Source organism: Dipodomys spectabilis, unplaced genomic scaffold, assembly GCF_019054845.1.
Source record: "Dipodomys spectabilis isolate Male_0828 unplaced genomic scaffold, ASM1905484v1 ptg000054l, whole genome shotgun sequence".
In the NCBI taxonomy this organism is placed as follows: domain Eukaryota; kingdom Metazoa; phylum Chordata; class Mammalia; order Rodentia; family Heteromyidae; genus Dipodomys; species Dipodomys spectabilis.
In genome coordinates, this window is record NW_024870731.1 from 6,086,766 (window position 1) to 6,102,256 (window position 15,491).

At 39.8% G+C, this 15,491-nt stretch overlaps 1 protein-coding gene across 1 annotated transcript in view; it reads left to right on the top strand.

The window, feature by feature from the left end:
• Nucleotides 1–15,491, top strand: part of LOC122107851 (store-operated calcium entry regulator STIMATE) — a 45,974-nt gene that overhangs the window by 14,605 nt on the left and 15,878 nt on the right. The window contains exon 2 of the mRNA XM_042679693.1: nucleotides 13,139–13,187. Coding sequence (XP_042535627.1) covers nucleotides 13,139–13,187 — 49 coding nt within the window. The remainder of the gene's footprint in view (nucleotides 1–13,138; nucleotides 13,188–15,491) is intronic.

Genomic DNA, 15,491 nt, shown 5'->3' on the forward strand with positions numbered 1-15,491 from the left:
AAAGTTATGGCATAAACAGAGAGAAGGTACTGTAGCCAGTTGGGTCTAGGAACTCTTTTGATGACTGAGACTTATTTGTAAAGGGCTTATTAATTGCCTAGTTTTTGCATATGGTAACTCCTTTACTCTTCATATTAGTCCTCTAAGATAAATACTTTTATTGTATTTTAAACTTTAAGAAACTGTGGCACTAAGCAGTTTAGTGACTTGTCCAAGGTTATGATAACCCCTTAAATGGCAAAACAAGATTCATACCCGATGGATCTTATTGCTTCCCTGGGCTTTCCTCTACTATTTGTTGTATGTAGTATACCCTTGCACTACATAATACAGGATACTACTTCCTAACTCTTGCAGGCCTCCTGTTTCCCTCTACAAGTAGTCATCTTCAACACTGTTTGCTCATTGACCCTGACCTGCTTGGATTTTTCATTGAGAATACCAGTGCTGTCTTTTCTGGATATGGTAGATGGAGTGGGAAAAGCCAAAGACTTGTCATTTTGAAATTGGAATCCAGTGGGGCTTCCATTGAAGCCAGAGTAATGCTCCTGTATAGCTAAATTTGACACTTGCACTTGTACACAAGTGGATGAAGAAGCTTTTGCCCATGAAGGAATAAATGGTATGAAACTTGCCCTTTTTTAGAATAACCAGGACAGAGACTAGAATATATGAAACATTTGAGGACAACCACTGTAGAAAAATATATGAAATATTTTAAACATTGGACAAGCTGCTCATACAAGTAATTCCTGAGGGAAAGGAAATATGAAGGTGAGCCTGTGATCTTCCCCTAACATTCTGCCTAGAGGCAACTTCTACTCTCATGGTAGTGAGGAGGAGCAACTGGGCTTTTACACAGAGGAAAAGCTTTAGACATTACTCTGGGGTTCCTTGAGATTTTTGGTGAATACTCACTCATCTGTGTGGCTGGGGTGAAACCAGTGAAGCAAAGGAGAGAACTGCTGGTAGCCATAAGCGGAGCAATTTCTAGGACCAGGAGACATCACAATTCTTTGTAATGATAATGGCCAGGCCGAAGATAGTGACAGATGGGCCAAAGAAACTAATTTCCCTTCCCCAATTAGTCAGTTCTAGCAAGCAGTCAGTTTCCATAGCAGTAGATACCTGTCCTCAAATTCAGTCCCATTATGTTTGACATTATCTTCTTGGAGTTAGTGTCAGTTGTGACTCAGACTGCATGTCCTATTGCTTTTAAGTTCCTGGTGGTTATATTTGAGGTTCTGACCCACTGGCTAGACATCAAGGTTCCCTCAACCATCAACCTTGGTTCAATTAACTTGCTGCCCAAGTAGCTCACAGAATTCAGGAAAGCATATCCTTAGATCTGGTGGTTTATTGCAAAGGGTACCAATGAGAGATGTTTAGGATAGAATGCTTATGATCTTTGCAGATGTACTGCCTCCAGGAACCTCCAGGTATTTAGTTACCTGGAAACTCCAAATCTACTTTTGGGGCTTTATGGAGATTTTGCATAGGCATGGTTGAAACGTGAATGACCATGTTGAAATGTGATTGAGAAAAACACTATGACCTAATACACAAGTAGGGAAAAGCCAACAAGGCCTTTCCAGATTCTTCAGTAGGATTCCTTCTAAAATGAGAGTCTTAAAATCTACAGGCAGACAATGTAGGTAAAAGAATTTATTTATGACCAAGTAGAGACAGGAAGGTAGGAGAAAGTTATATTTTTTTGTCCCATCTTGGGAGAAAGAAATTCCAGTTGGCCAATCTTGAAGAAGAAAGTAATGAGCCAAGAACTATGAACCAGATGCGTGTGTGTGTGTGTGTGTGTGTGTGTGTGTGTGTACGTACCACAGTATACTATAAAAATAGACTAGGAATACATCACAGATCATGTTGAAATGGGAATGAAAAAGAAAACAATCTTTCTGACCGTGGGCAAAGATTTCTTAGGACATAATAGCCTGAGCTATTAAAAAATCATAAACTAGATTTCATAAGAATTCATATTTCTCAAAATACACTATTAAGGGAGCTGGGAAGGTGGCTCAGTGGTAGAGTGCTTGCCTTGCATGCATGAGGCCCTGGGTTCGATTCCTCAGCATCACATAAGCAGAAAAAAAAAAAAGCTGGAACTGGCACTGTGGCTCAAGTGGTAGAGCGCTAGCCTTGAGCTGAAGGGCCAAGGGACAGCATTTAGGCCCAGAGTTCAGGCCCCACTACTGACCAAAAAAAAAAAAAAAAAAATACACTATTAAGAAATAAAATGTAGGAAAAGGAAGAGAGGGAAATGAAGAATTATTATCAGAGGGCACAAAGTTTCAAACAGGAGGATATGTTTTGAGACCCCTTGCATTGCAAGTGACTATAGTCAGGAATAATTTATCATATATAGAGTGAACATCCAAAATCCAACATGACACTGAAAAAGTTTCAGATTTTGGATTAGGGATGCTCAATCAGTGAAGTTTATGCAAGTATTCCAAAATCTGAAAAATAAAAATCTGAAATACTTCTGATCCCAAGCATTTCAATAAGGGATACATAACCTGTACTTCAGAATAGCAGCGATAGTAAATTTCAGATGTCTCACTACAAAAAATGGTGAGGGGGCTGGGAAGGTAGCTCAGCGATAGAGTGCATGCCTTGCAAGCATGAGGCCCTGGGTTCGATTCCTCAGCACCACATAAACAGAAAAAGCCGGAAGTGGCGCTGTGGCTCCAGTGGTAGAGCACTAGCCTTGAGCTGAAGAGCTGAGGGACAGTGCCCAGACCCAGAGTTCAGGCCCCATGACTGGCAAAAAAACAAAACAAACAAAAAAATGGTGAGGTTACAGATATGCTAATTAGCCTCATTTAGTCATTTCACATTGTATATGTATATAAAGCATTATTCTGTACCCTATAAATAGTTATGACTTGTCAATTAAAAATAATGTTGATTTTTAAAGAAAAAAGCATGCTACAAACTAGGTGAAAATATTTACAACATGAATGTATGTGACCACCTGCTTTAAGCAATGAAAAGACATTTAACAAGACAAAAATGCAGTTTAAAAATAGGCAGAGGAGCCGGGCGCTGGTGGCTCACACCTGTAATCCTAGCTACTCAGGAGGCTGAGATCTGAGGATCGCGGTTCAAAGCCAGCCTGGGCAGGAGAGACCGTGAGACTCCTATCTCCAATAAACCACCAGAAAAAAAACGGAAGTGGCGCTGTAGCTCAAGTGGTAGAGCGCTCGCCTTGAGCTGAAGAACTGAAGGACAGCGCCCAGGCCCAGAGTTCAAGCCCCACGGCCGACCAAAAAAAAAAAAAAAAATAGGCAGAGGAAAGCCAGGCACCAGTGGCTCACACCTGTAATCCTAGCTACTCAGGAGGCTGAGATCTGAGGATCGAGGTTCAAAGCCAGCCCTGGCAGTAAAGTCCGTGAGACTCTTATCTCCAATAAACCACTAGAAAACCAGAAGTGGTGCTGTGGCTCAAGCAGTAGAGCACTCGCCTTGAGCTGAAGAGCACAGGGGCAGTACCCAAGCCCAGAGTTCAAGACCCACGACCACCAACAACAAAAATAGGCATAGGATATGGATAGACATTTCTCCAGAGAAGATACACACATCGTAAGTAAGCATATGTAAAGATGTTCAGTCTTCATTAGTCATCAGGGAAATGGAATTTAAAATAAGGAAGATACCAGTATACACCCACAATAATGGCTAAAATTTTAAAAGACTGATGAACAATAACAAGTTTAGAAGAAAATACAAACTTTGGAGCTGTCATACATTGCTCTTGGAAATACAAAATGACACAACCACCTTGGAAAACTATTTGACAGTTTCTTAGAAAACTTCTGGTTCCATACAGCCCAGCAGTTTCACCTTTATGTTACCCAGGAGAAAAGAACACATGACCACTGAGAAATTCATGTATGAATATTCATAGCAGCTTCATTCATAATTGAGTCAAATTATAAACAGTCCAAATGTTCATCAATACATGATTCAATATGCAAATTACAGTCTTCATATCATATAATAAATGTCAGGGATAAATTACTGCTACATGCAACAACATTATTGAATCCCATGACTAAATGTGCTGAGCAAATGACTCCATTTATAAAACTCTAGAACAAGGAATTCTAATGCATAATAAAACAAATTCGTGGTTATCTTGGAGTAGTAGATAGACTGACTGCAAAGGGACTTGAAAGAACTTTCTGAGGTGATGGAAATTCCTGTAGCTTTATTATAGATAAAGTCACTACAACTCATTCAAGTTAATTTATTATGTAGGTATATTTTTGGATATGTAAATTATACTTCAAAATTTAAAAGAAAAGCAGAATCAAATCCTCAGGCAGATAAACTGCTCTACAAACTTCTTGCTCAAATTTCAATACTCATTAAAGGAAGATGACAAAATCTAAACAATAGTGTCACTAACAATCATAATACATAACTCCAATTAAAATTTTTTGGACATAAAAATCAGGAAATTCTCGCTGGGTGCTGGTGGCTCACATCTGTAATCCTAGCTACTCAGGAGGCTGAGATCTGAGGATCATGATTCAAAGCCAGCCTAGGCAGGAACATGAGACTCTTATCTCCAATGAACCACTAGAAAACTGGAGGTGGCGCTATGGCTCAAGCGGTAGAACACTCGCCTTGAGCTGAAGAGCACAGGGACAGCGCCCAGGCCCAGAGTTCAAGCCCCACATCCGACAAAAAAAAAAAAAGGGTGGGGGGATGGGAGGAGAATGGGAAAGGATGGGAAGGGGAAACAAAGGAGGAGACGATAATGCTTGATAAGAAATGTACTCATTATCTTGCCCATGTAATTGTAACCCCTCTGTGTTACACAATTAAAAAAAAAAAAAAAAGGAATCAGGAAATTTAACCTGTAGTCAGAAAAGTCAGTCACAATAAGTAGACCAAAAAATTACAGAGATTAGAGAATGAGCTAAGATTATTTATTCATGTATTCATTTATATTTGTGCCAGTTCTAGGGCTTGAATTCAGGGCTTGGGCATTGTCCCTGAGCATTTTTGCTTTAGACAACACTCTACCACGTGAGCCACAGCTCTACTTCTCTCCTTTTTCTTTTTCTTTTGTCAGTCAGGGGGACTGAACTCAGAGCCTGTGTGCTCTCCCTGAACTTTTTCACTCAAGGCTAGTACTCTACTTTGAGCCACAGCACCACTTCTACTTTGAACCACAATCTTCAGATTTTAGCCTCCTGAGTATGAGTAGTTAAGATTACAAACATGTGCCACTGGTGTCCAATTTATCTAAGAGACTTTTAAAAATAAGTATACTGAGGTTTTAAAGAAAATCTAGATCATAATGAGTAGCATTAGAGGAAGATATTAAAGTGAACCAAATGGGACTTTTAGAAAGAGACATGGAATTTTTGAGAAATTCACTGGGTAGATTTCAAAGAAAATTAAACTCTGTTGAAGAATAGATTATTGAACTTTGCAATTTAACAACAGAACTTTACGGATTGAAGCACAGAAAGATGAAAAACTGAAAGAATAATGACTCATGGAAAAATCTCAGAAGACTAGTATATAATTAGATTTCCAGAAAAGAGAAGAGAGAGTAAAAAAGTATTTGAAAAAGTAATGACTGCACATTTTCCAAAGCTGTCGAAACCTATAAACAGAAATCCAAGAAGCTTAATGAACTCCAGGTTGGATATGCACAAAGAAAATCACACTGAGCCATAGTGAAATGAAAGTATTGAAAAATAATGACAAAACTAGGTACTGTTGGCTCACACCTATAATCCTAGCTACTCAGGATGCTGGAATCTGAGGATCACAGTTCAGAGGTAGTCAGGGCAGGAAAGTCTATGAGACTTTTATCTCCAATTAACAACCAGGAAACCAGAAGCAGAGCTGTGGCTCCAAGTGGTAGAGCACTAGCCTTGACCAAAAAGAGCTTAGGAACAGTGGCCAAGCCCTGAGCTCAAGCCCCCTGACCAACAACAACAACAACAACAACAAAAATCACAATGACAGGAAAAAAAACTATAAAAGCAACCAGAAGAAAAAAGGCATTATATGCAGATAAATGAGTTAATGTAGAATTTTTATGAAATTACTCAAATCAGAATGTAATGAAACATCATTAAACTGCAGAAAGTAAAACCTGTCAAAGTTTATTTCTGTATCCAGTGAGAAATGAAGGCAGATTTTTTTAATGGATAGAATCACTTGAATCCTTCCTTATACAAAGTAATTCTATTTTTTTTTATTTTTTGTGCCAGTCCTGGGGCTTGAACTTGGGACCTGGGTGCTGTTCCTTAGCTCTTTTTGCTCAAGGCTAGTGCTCTGCCACATGAGCTACAGCTAAACTTCTCCCTTTTTTGGTAGTTAATTGGAGATTAGAGTCTTACAGACTTGCTTGTCAAGGCTGGCTTTGAACCTTGATTTTCAGAGCCTCTTGAGTAGCTAGGATTACCAGCACCTGGTGTGATTCTAGTTCTTATAGTGACCACTTCAGCCTAGTTCCTAAGCCTGATTATACATTTGGTATCTTTAGATAGTCATAGCAGTTAAGTGTGATAGAAAATTACCTGCGTGGGGAAAGATTGAGTTGCTTTCTTAACATTGAAAACTACTGCTATCACAATAGCAAAAAAAAAAAAAAAAAGTGCAGTTTTCAACTCCTAGAGAAGCCATGTGGGAAATCTCCAGTCCCTTTCTCCATGTGCTGTGTCAGGTCCAAAGCCCATCTAGATAGCCCTCTATGGCATCATTTGGGTCAAGCGGCCCCCGTTAACATATGTTTCAAGGGTGGGAGGTGGGGGGTTGTTAGTATTGTTTTCTTTGAAGTATTGAGGGTCAAACCCAGGGCCTTGTGGAACTAGGCAAGTACTACTACCATACCCTCTAGCCTTGTAAGCTGCTTCTTCAATTCACTGATATGATGCTCCCTGGTTTGGGTGAATAAGAGAAAGAATTGAACTTAAATCATAGGTTTAGTTTTGGAAGAAGAGGGCAAAGGAAGTCTCCTTTAAGGATGGAAAAAACCTTGTAAATGTGTACTTGTAGTCCTATCTTCTTTTTTTCTGCCTTTGAAGTCTGTTAGCCAAATAGATCATCTCACTTTTAAATTGAAAGCAGTTCAGAACATGAACTTTTGCTTCAAGTTCACCCAGGAAAAGTATACATATGCCATAATCAGTAAAAACTTCTTGAGAACTTAGAGTGGCAAATGTGGCAGCAAGCCTCCGTGCTGGTCCCCAGTCTCCTCTCACATTGTATCAAGGTTAGCCTGTGTGATCAATCAAATGTCAGAAGCAGTGCTTGGCATTGAGATTAACTTATTAATAGGACTTCCAACTTGGGGTATGCCCTCTTGCTTGTTCCCAATAAGCTCACTTGTTTGAGGAAAGCCAGCTGACATGATTGAGGACACTCAAGCAGTGTAATGGAGAGCCCCATGTGGGAGAAGCTAAGGACTCCAGGCCACAGCCTTCTCTGGAGTGGATGGATCCTCAGGCAGGGCTTCAGATGATGCAGCCCTGGCTGATAATTAACCTGTAGACTTACAAGAAATCATGTCAGACTATGCAGCTAAGACAGTGAATTTTGGAGTCATAGTATATATATATATATATATATATATATATATATATATATATATATAGTAAAGCTGAAGTTAGAAAATTAATCACTGTTCTCCAAGAGACTGCAGTCTGTTTAGGATAACAGATTACTTGAACAAACAACTATCCTAGGCTTGTGTGCTGAATGGGCAAAGGTTGATCCCCCTTTTTTTAATCTACTTACAAATGGAAATGTAAGAACTTAGTATTTGGATGTCATCTTGTGAGCAGGCCTATTAGAATCCCACTAATAGGCATGGAGACTGAGGAATCCTGAAAGATTTAAGTGTATGTGTAATGAATTATGGGGGTTAGGGATTAAACAAAGCACTTTCCACTTATTATAAGGAACATGCTCTACCACTTGAACCACACACACAGTCTTTGCCTTTTTAGTTTGTTTTTCTAGATAGGATCTGGAGTTAATTTTGCCAAGTTGGTGTCAGACTACAGTTCTCCTACCTTTATATCCCAAGATTTGGGACTACAGGCATGAACCATCATACTCATCATGAACACTTTATTCTAACTTGTGCCTGTTAGCATGGGAGGGGGCCCTGGCCTGTCTGGTGGGTCTGAGGAGCTTATTCACACAGGGATAACAGTGTAATGATGATCTTAAACTTACCTTAGTAGAGACTCAGTGTGGTACTGTGGTTCAAAGTGCTCTAGCACTGCATTTTGAACCTTGAGCAAAAAGACTCAGGTCCTGAATTCAAGCCCCACATCTGACAACAAATATATAAACAAATACATAAGTAAGCACATAAATAAAATAAACTTTCTGGTCTATAATCTCTTTCATTGAAGAAAGCCTTTTATAGCTAGGTGCATAGCAACTCAAGAAGGTGATTCAAGCTGCATCATAGTCATAAATTGACACGTTGAATTGAAACACTTTTGTACAACTACTTAATAAATTTTTAAAAAGGAACAGGCTGAGATTGAAAATCACAGTTTGAAGCTAGCCTGGACAAACAAACTTTAGAGACTCTTACTTCTATCCAGCAAAAACAACTAGAAATAGAAGTGTGGCTCAAGTGGTAGAACTACAGCAGTGAGCAAAAAAGCCAGGTAAGAGTATGAGATCATGAGTTCAAGCTCCAGTACCAGCACATACACCCCTCCCCCCCAAAAAAAGACATTTTGGGGTTGGTTTTTCATCACTGTGACAAATACCTGAGAGAAACAATTTAAAGGAGGAAGGATTTATTTTACTCCATTTCAGAGGTTTCAGTCCATGGTCAGGTGGCTCCACTGTTTCTGGAACAGGAAGCAGAACATTGTGGAGCAGAACAAGTTTGTGGCACAGAGCTACTTACCTCAGGACAGATAATAAGCATGAGATGGGGAGGGGCCATGGTAAGAAACAGCTCTCTAAGGAAACACCTTCAATGACCTACTTCCTTCAGCAACTTCCAAAATAGTGCCACCAGCTGGAGAACAACCCTTCAACACAATGAGCTATAACATTCTAACTTAGATCATTAAAATGTCCATGTCCAAGAATCCCCAAAGTTGTAATGTTCTAGCATTGCTCAAAAGTTTAAGTCCAAAGTCTCCTCTAAGACTCAGGACAGATTCTTAGCTGTAAGTTCCCACAAAATAAAAAAGCAAGTTATGGTTTTTTGTTTTTTGTTTTTTGTTTTTTGTTTTTGTCGGTCGTGGGGCTTGAACTCTGGCCCTGAGGGCTGTCTCTGCACTCTTCAGATAAAGGCTAGCGCTCTACCACTTGAGCTACAGCGCCACTTCCGGTTTTCTAGTGGTTTATTAGAGATAAGAGTTTCAGGGAGTTTCCTGCCTGGGCTGGCTTTGAACCACGATCCTCAGATCTCAGCCTCCTGTGTAGCTAGGATTACAGGCATGAGCCACCGGTGCCCAGTGCAAGTTATGTATTCTAAGATATAGTATCACAGAGTATTTCCATTCCAAAAAGGAGGAATGGGCTATAGAAAGGGAGGAATAGGGTATAGAAAGGAAGACTTCCACTGATACATAGGATATCAAGCTCCAAAGAGCTTGGCAACCTCACCCTATGGCCTTGCTGACCACAGGCCCACATGCCTCTTTCTTGGGCTGGCTCTGCTTGCTATCTATGGTCTTTTTGGGGTCCCTATTGCATCTTCAGCTTCACTCCCAATTTCACATATTACCCTCTCAAGACTGCATTCAAGGACTCCAACTCAACTTTGTCATAGATTGCCTGACTTCCCAAGCCTTCCTTTGAAATCTGAGTGGAAGTCTCTATTTGCACTTTTGCAAAACCAGTACTATGTGGATAACAGCCTGCGATAGCTGGGCTCCTAAGGACCACAGCTGTACTGGCCTTTGAGTGATGGGTGGCTGAAGATTCATTGTGAAATGAATTTTGGAGAAACAACTTTCTAGATAGCCCTCTATGGAATTAACTGACCTCCACATTCCGTTCTTAAATTGATACTTTTATACCCTGTAACCTGAGATGAGTGGAATCCAACCAATTCTTGAGATACTTTGAAGGCTTCTTTCCTATTAACACAGTGGAAAATAGTAGCATCTTAATGGCACTAATTATTCAGAAACCATGCCTTCCAGCTGGGCGTAGTAGCACACATCTCTAATCCTAACATTCCACAGGAAGAAGGATCAAACGTTTGAGGCCCCCTTGTGCTACTTACTGAAATTCTGTCTCAAGCAAGTAAACAGTACCAAAAGAGCTGGGCATGATAGCTCATGCCTGTAATCCTAGCTACTCAGGAGACTAAAATGTCAGGATTGTGGTTTGAGGCCAGCCTGAGGAAAATGTTTATGAGATCCTGTGTCCAATAGGAAAGGCTGGATGAGGTAAAATATGAAGCTATAATATGAAGTATAAACAAGAGGATCATTGTCCCGGCTGACCCAGGCAACAGCAAGACCATAAAACAAAAACAACGAGCAAAAAATGACTAGAGGCATGTCTCAAGTGGTAGAGTACCTACCCTGAGTTCAATCCTAAGTACAGCCAAAACATCCAAATATGCTCTTGTAGCCTCAATTTTAAGTGTTTTTGTTATGATAGTATTGCGGTAATATCTTGGTATATCTCCAGCGCTTTTAGAATACATCCCTTGAAGTACATTGCAGGCTAAAGAGCACTTAAAATTTTGATAGACCTTACCAGATTGATCTTCGAATAGCTGTACTAGTTTACTCTTCTGGAATATGTTTTCTCTGTAACTTTTTATTTGAAAAATGTTAAACCTATTGGAAGTCTTACGTAATGGTTATAATGAATCCCTAATATCCTTCACTTAGTCTGTCGGTTATTATGTTTCCATATGAATTCGTTTGCTTGGGCTGCCACAACAGAATATCAGACTGGGTGTCCATTTTCTCTGTAGGCTGGAAGTCCTAGATGAGGTATTAGTTGGCAGGTTTAATTTCTTCTGAGGCCTTTCCTTGTAATCCTTGTGTGGTCTTTTCTTTATATACTCATATGTTTGTATCCTAATCATTTCTTAAAAGCATACCAATCATATTGGGTGAGTGTCTCATTTAACCTTGATTGCCTCATATATAAATAGTCACACTTTGGGGCAGCAGCAGTTAGGGTGTTAGTATATGAATAGAGGATGAAGCCAGTAGTGTAGTCGTAGTAGTATAGTATAATTGTAAATGTGGATTTATTGTTACTTCCATTTATTTGTAGTTATAATTTTATCATTTGTGATGTATATTTAAAACATAATTATATATAATGTGTCATTTCTCTTTTAAACTATTTGATAGGAAATTGCTGCCACTCATACTTCAGGTATATCTTTTAGGAAAGAGAATATCCTCTTTTGGTTGATGTTTCGCAGTCTCCTTGAGGCCAAAGAGCTAAATGAGCATGATGTAGCTCTGATTCTGGCTGGAGGGACCATTTTGTCTCAAGCCCCCAGTCCCTCATTTAAAAGTTAGTATACTTGTGGGAAGGAGCCTCCTGCTTTTGAGTGCCATTCTGGCCAACAGAACCTCAGGGCCTCACTTCCGATTCTTGGGCATTGTTGAGGTTTTGGATCTGTGATGTGTCAAGAAAAGACAGACCTCCTTGAAATTCCATCAGCTTTCTGGTCTGTATATCATCATGTCTCTCCAAACATCAGACTTGTTTTTTCAATTCCTTGTATAGACAGACCTTTCTCTGCCAGATGTGGACTGCCTATATGTATTGAGAGTTGAGTTTATTTAGGCACCATTTTCTCCTTCCCTGTCACCTTGCTCCTCTTGAAACCTCATTGGCAGCTTGGGACTCCACCAGAAGTTGCTTCTGACCTGCTACCAGTTGTTAAGAAGCATACTTCAACCCTTGCATTAGGGTCTGTTTCAATACTTTTGCGTAGGTAAACAGCACTTTCAGTGTTTGTTTCAGTAAACAGAATTGAAGAAACACTTGCTGAGAGCTTCAGGAGGCTTGCTAAATCAATTCCATCAAGTCTGAATCTCCTTAGGATCTTCCCTGCCTCTTATTTTACTACAGAATTCACTCCAGACTCCTTGGTTAAGTACTCAAGACACTTTTTCAAGTGGCCCTACTCCCTTTGTCACCCTCTTAGCTGTTCTTTCTCCAGCAGGTTTTCTTGTTAATCTGCTGTATTGAGCCAAATTAGATTATGACAAACATACTCTTCCATGCTCTGTACCTGTACCTATGAATTCCTACCTTTGGCTCTGCCAGAATACATCTTCTATCTCCTCACTAGTTAGCTTGGTAAATTCTTACCCAGACTTCAAGACCTGGCTTGATTATTTCCATCAGAGAAGCCTGTCCTAACTGCTTGCCCTTCCTGCAGGCAGGCAGGTCTGGTCATTCTTTGACCTTAGACTTGCCTCTTCTTTAGTACTTCTATATGTCTGATCTCTAGTTGCTAGGCAGCTGACTTCACTTTTATATCCCCAGTGTCTGGCTTGGAGTGGGCATGTTGTAAAACTGCTGATTGGATAAGTGGGAGTATATCCCATAAGTTAGAAGCAACTACATTCTATTTTGTTGCTTCTAGTAGTATCTCAGTAAGCCTTGTCACAAGAAGTTTGCATACCTGTGAGGAGTCATTCTTCATAAGTTTCCACTTCTGAATAACCCATGGTACTAGTCCTCAGCAACACAGGGCCTCTGTGAGCTGCACTGGGCTTACTGTATGTTGTTATATGTTAAAAGAACGTGCCAATGAGTAGCAAAGGCCTTGGCCTATAAATCCTAGCTGCTCAGGAGGCTGAGACCTGGAGAAAGCCAGCCCAGAGAGAAAAGTCTGTGTATCTCCAATTAGCCAGCAAAAAAGACTGGAGGCATACTCAATTTGTCGAGCAACAGCCATGAGTAATCAAGCTGAATGAGATCACAAAACCCTGAGTTCAAGTCCCAGTACTAGCACTGAGACAGAAGGACGGAGAGAGAGGGAAGGGAGGGAGGGATAGAGGGAGGGAGGGAGGAGAAAAATAGTAATGTTAACAACCAATTAATAACTCAGTAACTTGTATGTGCATTTTGCTTTGTCATGCTTTGGAAAACAACTAATGCCTTTCTGTCCTTACAGTTAAACGCTTCAGAGAACCAAAGCATGAAAGACGACCATGGAGGATATGGTATGTATTAAAATGTTAACACATTCCTAGAAGGCTTTTAACTGTGTTGGGGGTTTTTGTTTGTTTTAGGGGGAGGATACTTAGAGGGGTACTTAGAGGATAGAATATGAAAATTACATATAACAAAAAGTTACATTTGATTCTTTTGAGTTAATCATTAGAATCAATGTATATCAAAGCACTAAGTTTAGCTTTATTTGTTTAATTTTTTTTTTGGTAGTAATTAGGATTGGAGCCCAGGGCTTCCGGTTGCTAGGGAGATACTTTAACACTTGAACCATGCCTCCAGCCTTTTTGTTTTGGTTATTTTTGAGATAGGATCTCACTTTTTACCTGAGCCAGCCTATACTTCAATCCCTTATTTATGTTTCCCCAGTAGCTGCGATGATGCATGTGTTACCATGCCCAGCATTTTCCGTTGAGATGGGCATCTCATGATGCTTGGAATTGGAATCCTTCTGATCTTAGCTAGGATGACTGTCATATACCAGTAGCCATATGTATAGCTCATAGATTGAGAGAGGGTTTTGCAAACTTTTTGCCCAGGCTTGTTCAAACCTTGAATATTCTAATCTTAGTCTCCTGAATAGAAAGGATTACAGAGGTGAGCCATTAGCACTCAACTAATCTGTCTGTTTCCAATTTTGAAAGATGGAAAATAGTACATCGGTCTCTGTTTCAGGCTTTGGTTTACCATTGTTAGATTATGCTTCAGTTCTTAGATTCAGTAGTTTAAATGTGTACGGAAAAAAGTAATCTGAAGTTTGGAAATTAGTGAGATATATCATATAAATGCCTCTGTCTTCAGAACTACTTTAGGATAAAAGAAAACTATTTTTAAAACAAATATGTGGGGACTTTTCTCCTTACACAAACTGATTTTCTGACAATCCAGCTACCAGACTAAGTGTCTCATACTTTAATTTAATTCTAACACTATCTGGAGTTAGCATACAAGGTGGGATCCTCCAGAACCTACATTCCTAACTTACAAAATCAGGGGGTCCCCCACAACCCTCTCAGAGGAGGCGCTCAAAATTCAGGAAAACATTCACATACACTGGTTCATTATGAAGAATAAAGATTGTGATTCTCATGGCTGTAACAGAATGTTTGACATCCACAACTTTAAAAAAGGAGTTATTAATTTTTACCATTTCAGAGGCACCAGTCCATTATAGTACAGAGAACATGGCATAACAGCAGCTCACATCATGGTGGCCAGGAAACAGAGGAAGGGGAAAATGCAGGATATAACCACAACAGACATGTCTCCAATAGCCTACTTCCGTTCACCACCTTTAATAATGCCATCATATTATGAATCCATCACAGTATTAATTCATCAATAGGTCAGAGTCCTCACCTAATCTCTGGAAATTCCTCCACATATATCCAGACAGTACACCTTTCTAATCTAAGGTTTTTTCCAATACAATCATCTTCCACAAGATGAACAGCTAGTGAAGAGGTATATATAGTAAACAAAACCTGATAGATGCTAAGCATAGGTGCTTCCATGCCTGTGGATTTGGGATGTAAAATACTCTGCATGTATATTTCATCACCAGCTCTAGAGCACTCAGAATTTAAGGATTTTTATAGAAACTTTATCATGTAGTTATGATTTTTTTTTTAACTCAGACTCCAGCCCTTCTCCTTTCCCTGGAGGATGGGGGCACTGAAAGTTTTAAGCTTCTAATTATGGCTTGGTCTTTCTGGTTATTTTCCCTTTTCTGAAGCCCTCCTGGTACCATAGTCACCTCAGTAGAACAGAGATACTCCCATCATCCAGAACATTTCAAAGGAGTAGGAGCCCTTTAACAGGAACTAGGTCAAAAAACAAAACAAAAAATAAGTACAGTGGCTCATATCTGTAATCCTAGCTACTTGGGGAAGAGAGATAGAAAGAAAGATGTTTGAAGCCAGTTTGGGCAAAAAGTTAGATCCTATCTCAAAGAACAAGCTGGGCCTAATGGTCTGTACTTGTAATCCTGAGAAGTAGAAGTTAGGAAGTAGCTGTTTAAGTCCAGCCCTAGGCAGAAGTTTGAGAGGTTTAGGAGCCAATCTGAAAAAATAAAGCCTAAAAGAGTTAGGGACCAGTTCTCAAGTGTTAGGGTATCTGCCTAGCAAGCATGAAAGACAAAAGATGCCCCTAGCATCGTTGGCATATGAGAAATTTCAATGGGTTTGGGAGCTCTGGGTCAGAAATAAGGAAAGAATCCAAGTGTGGTCTCCTTACAGATACTTCAATACATATTTGTCAGCATTATTTCACATAGAATGACCCTACAGTGGCAGTTT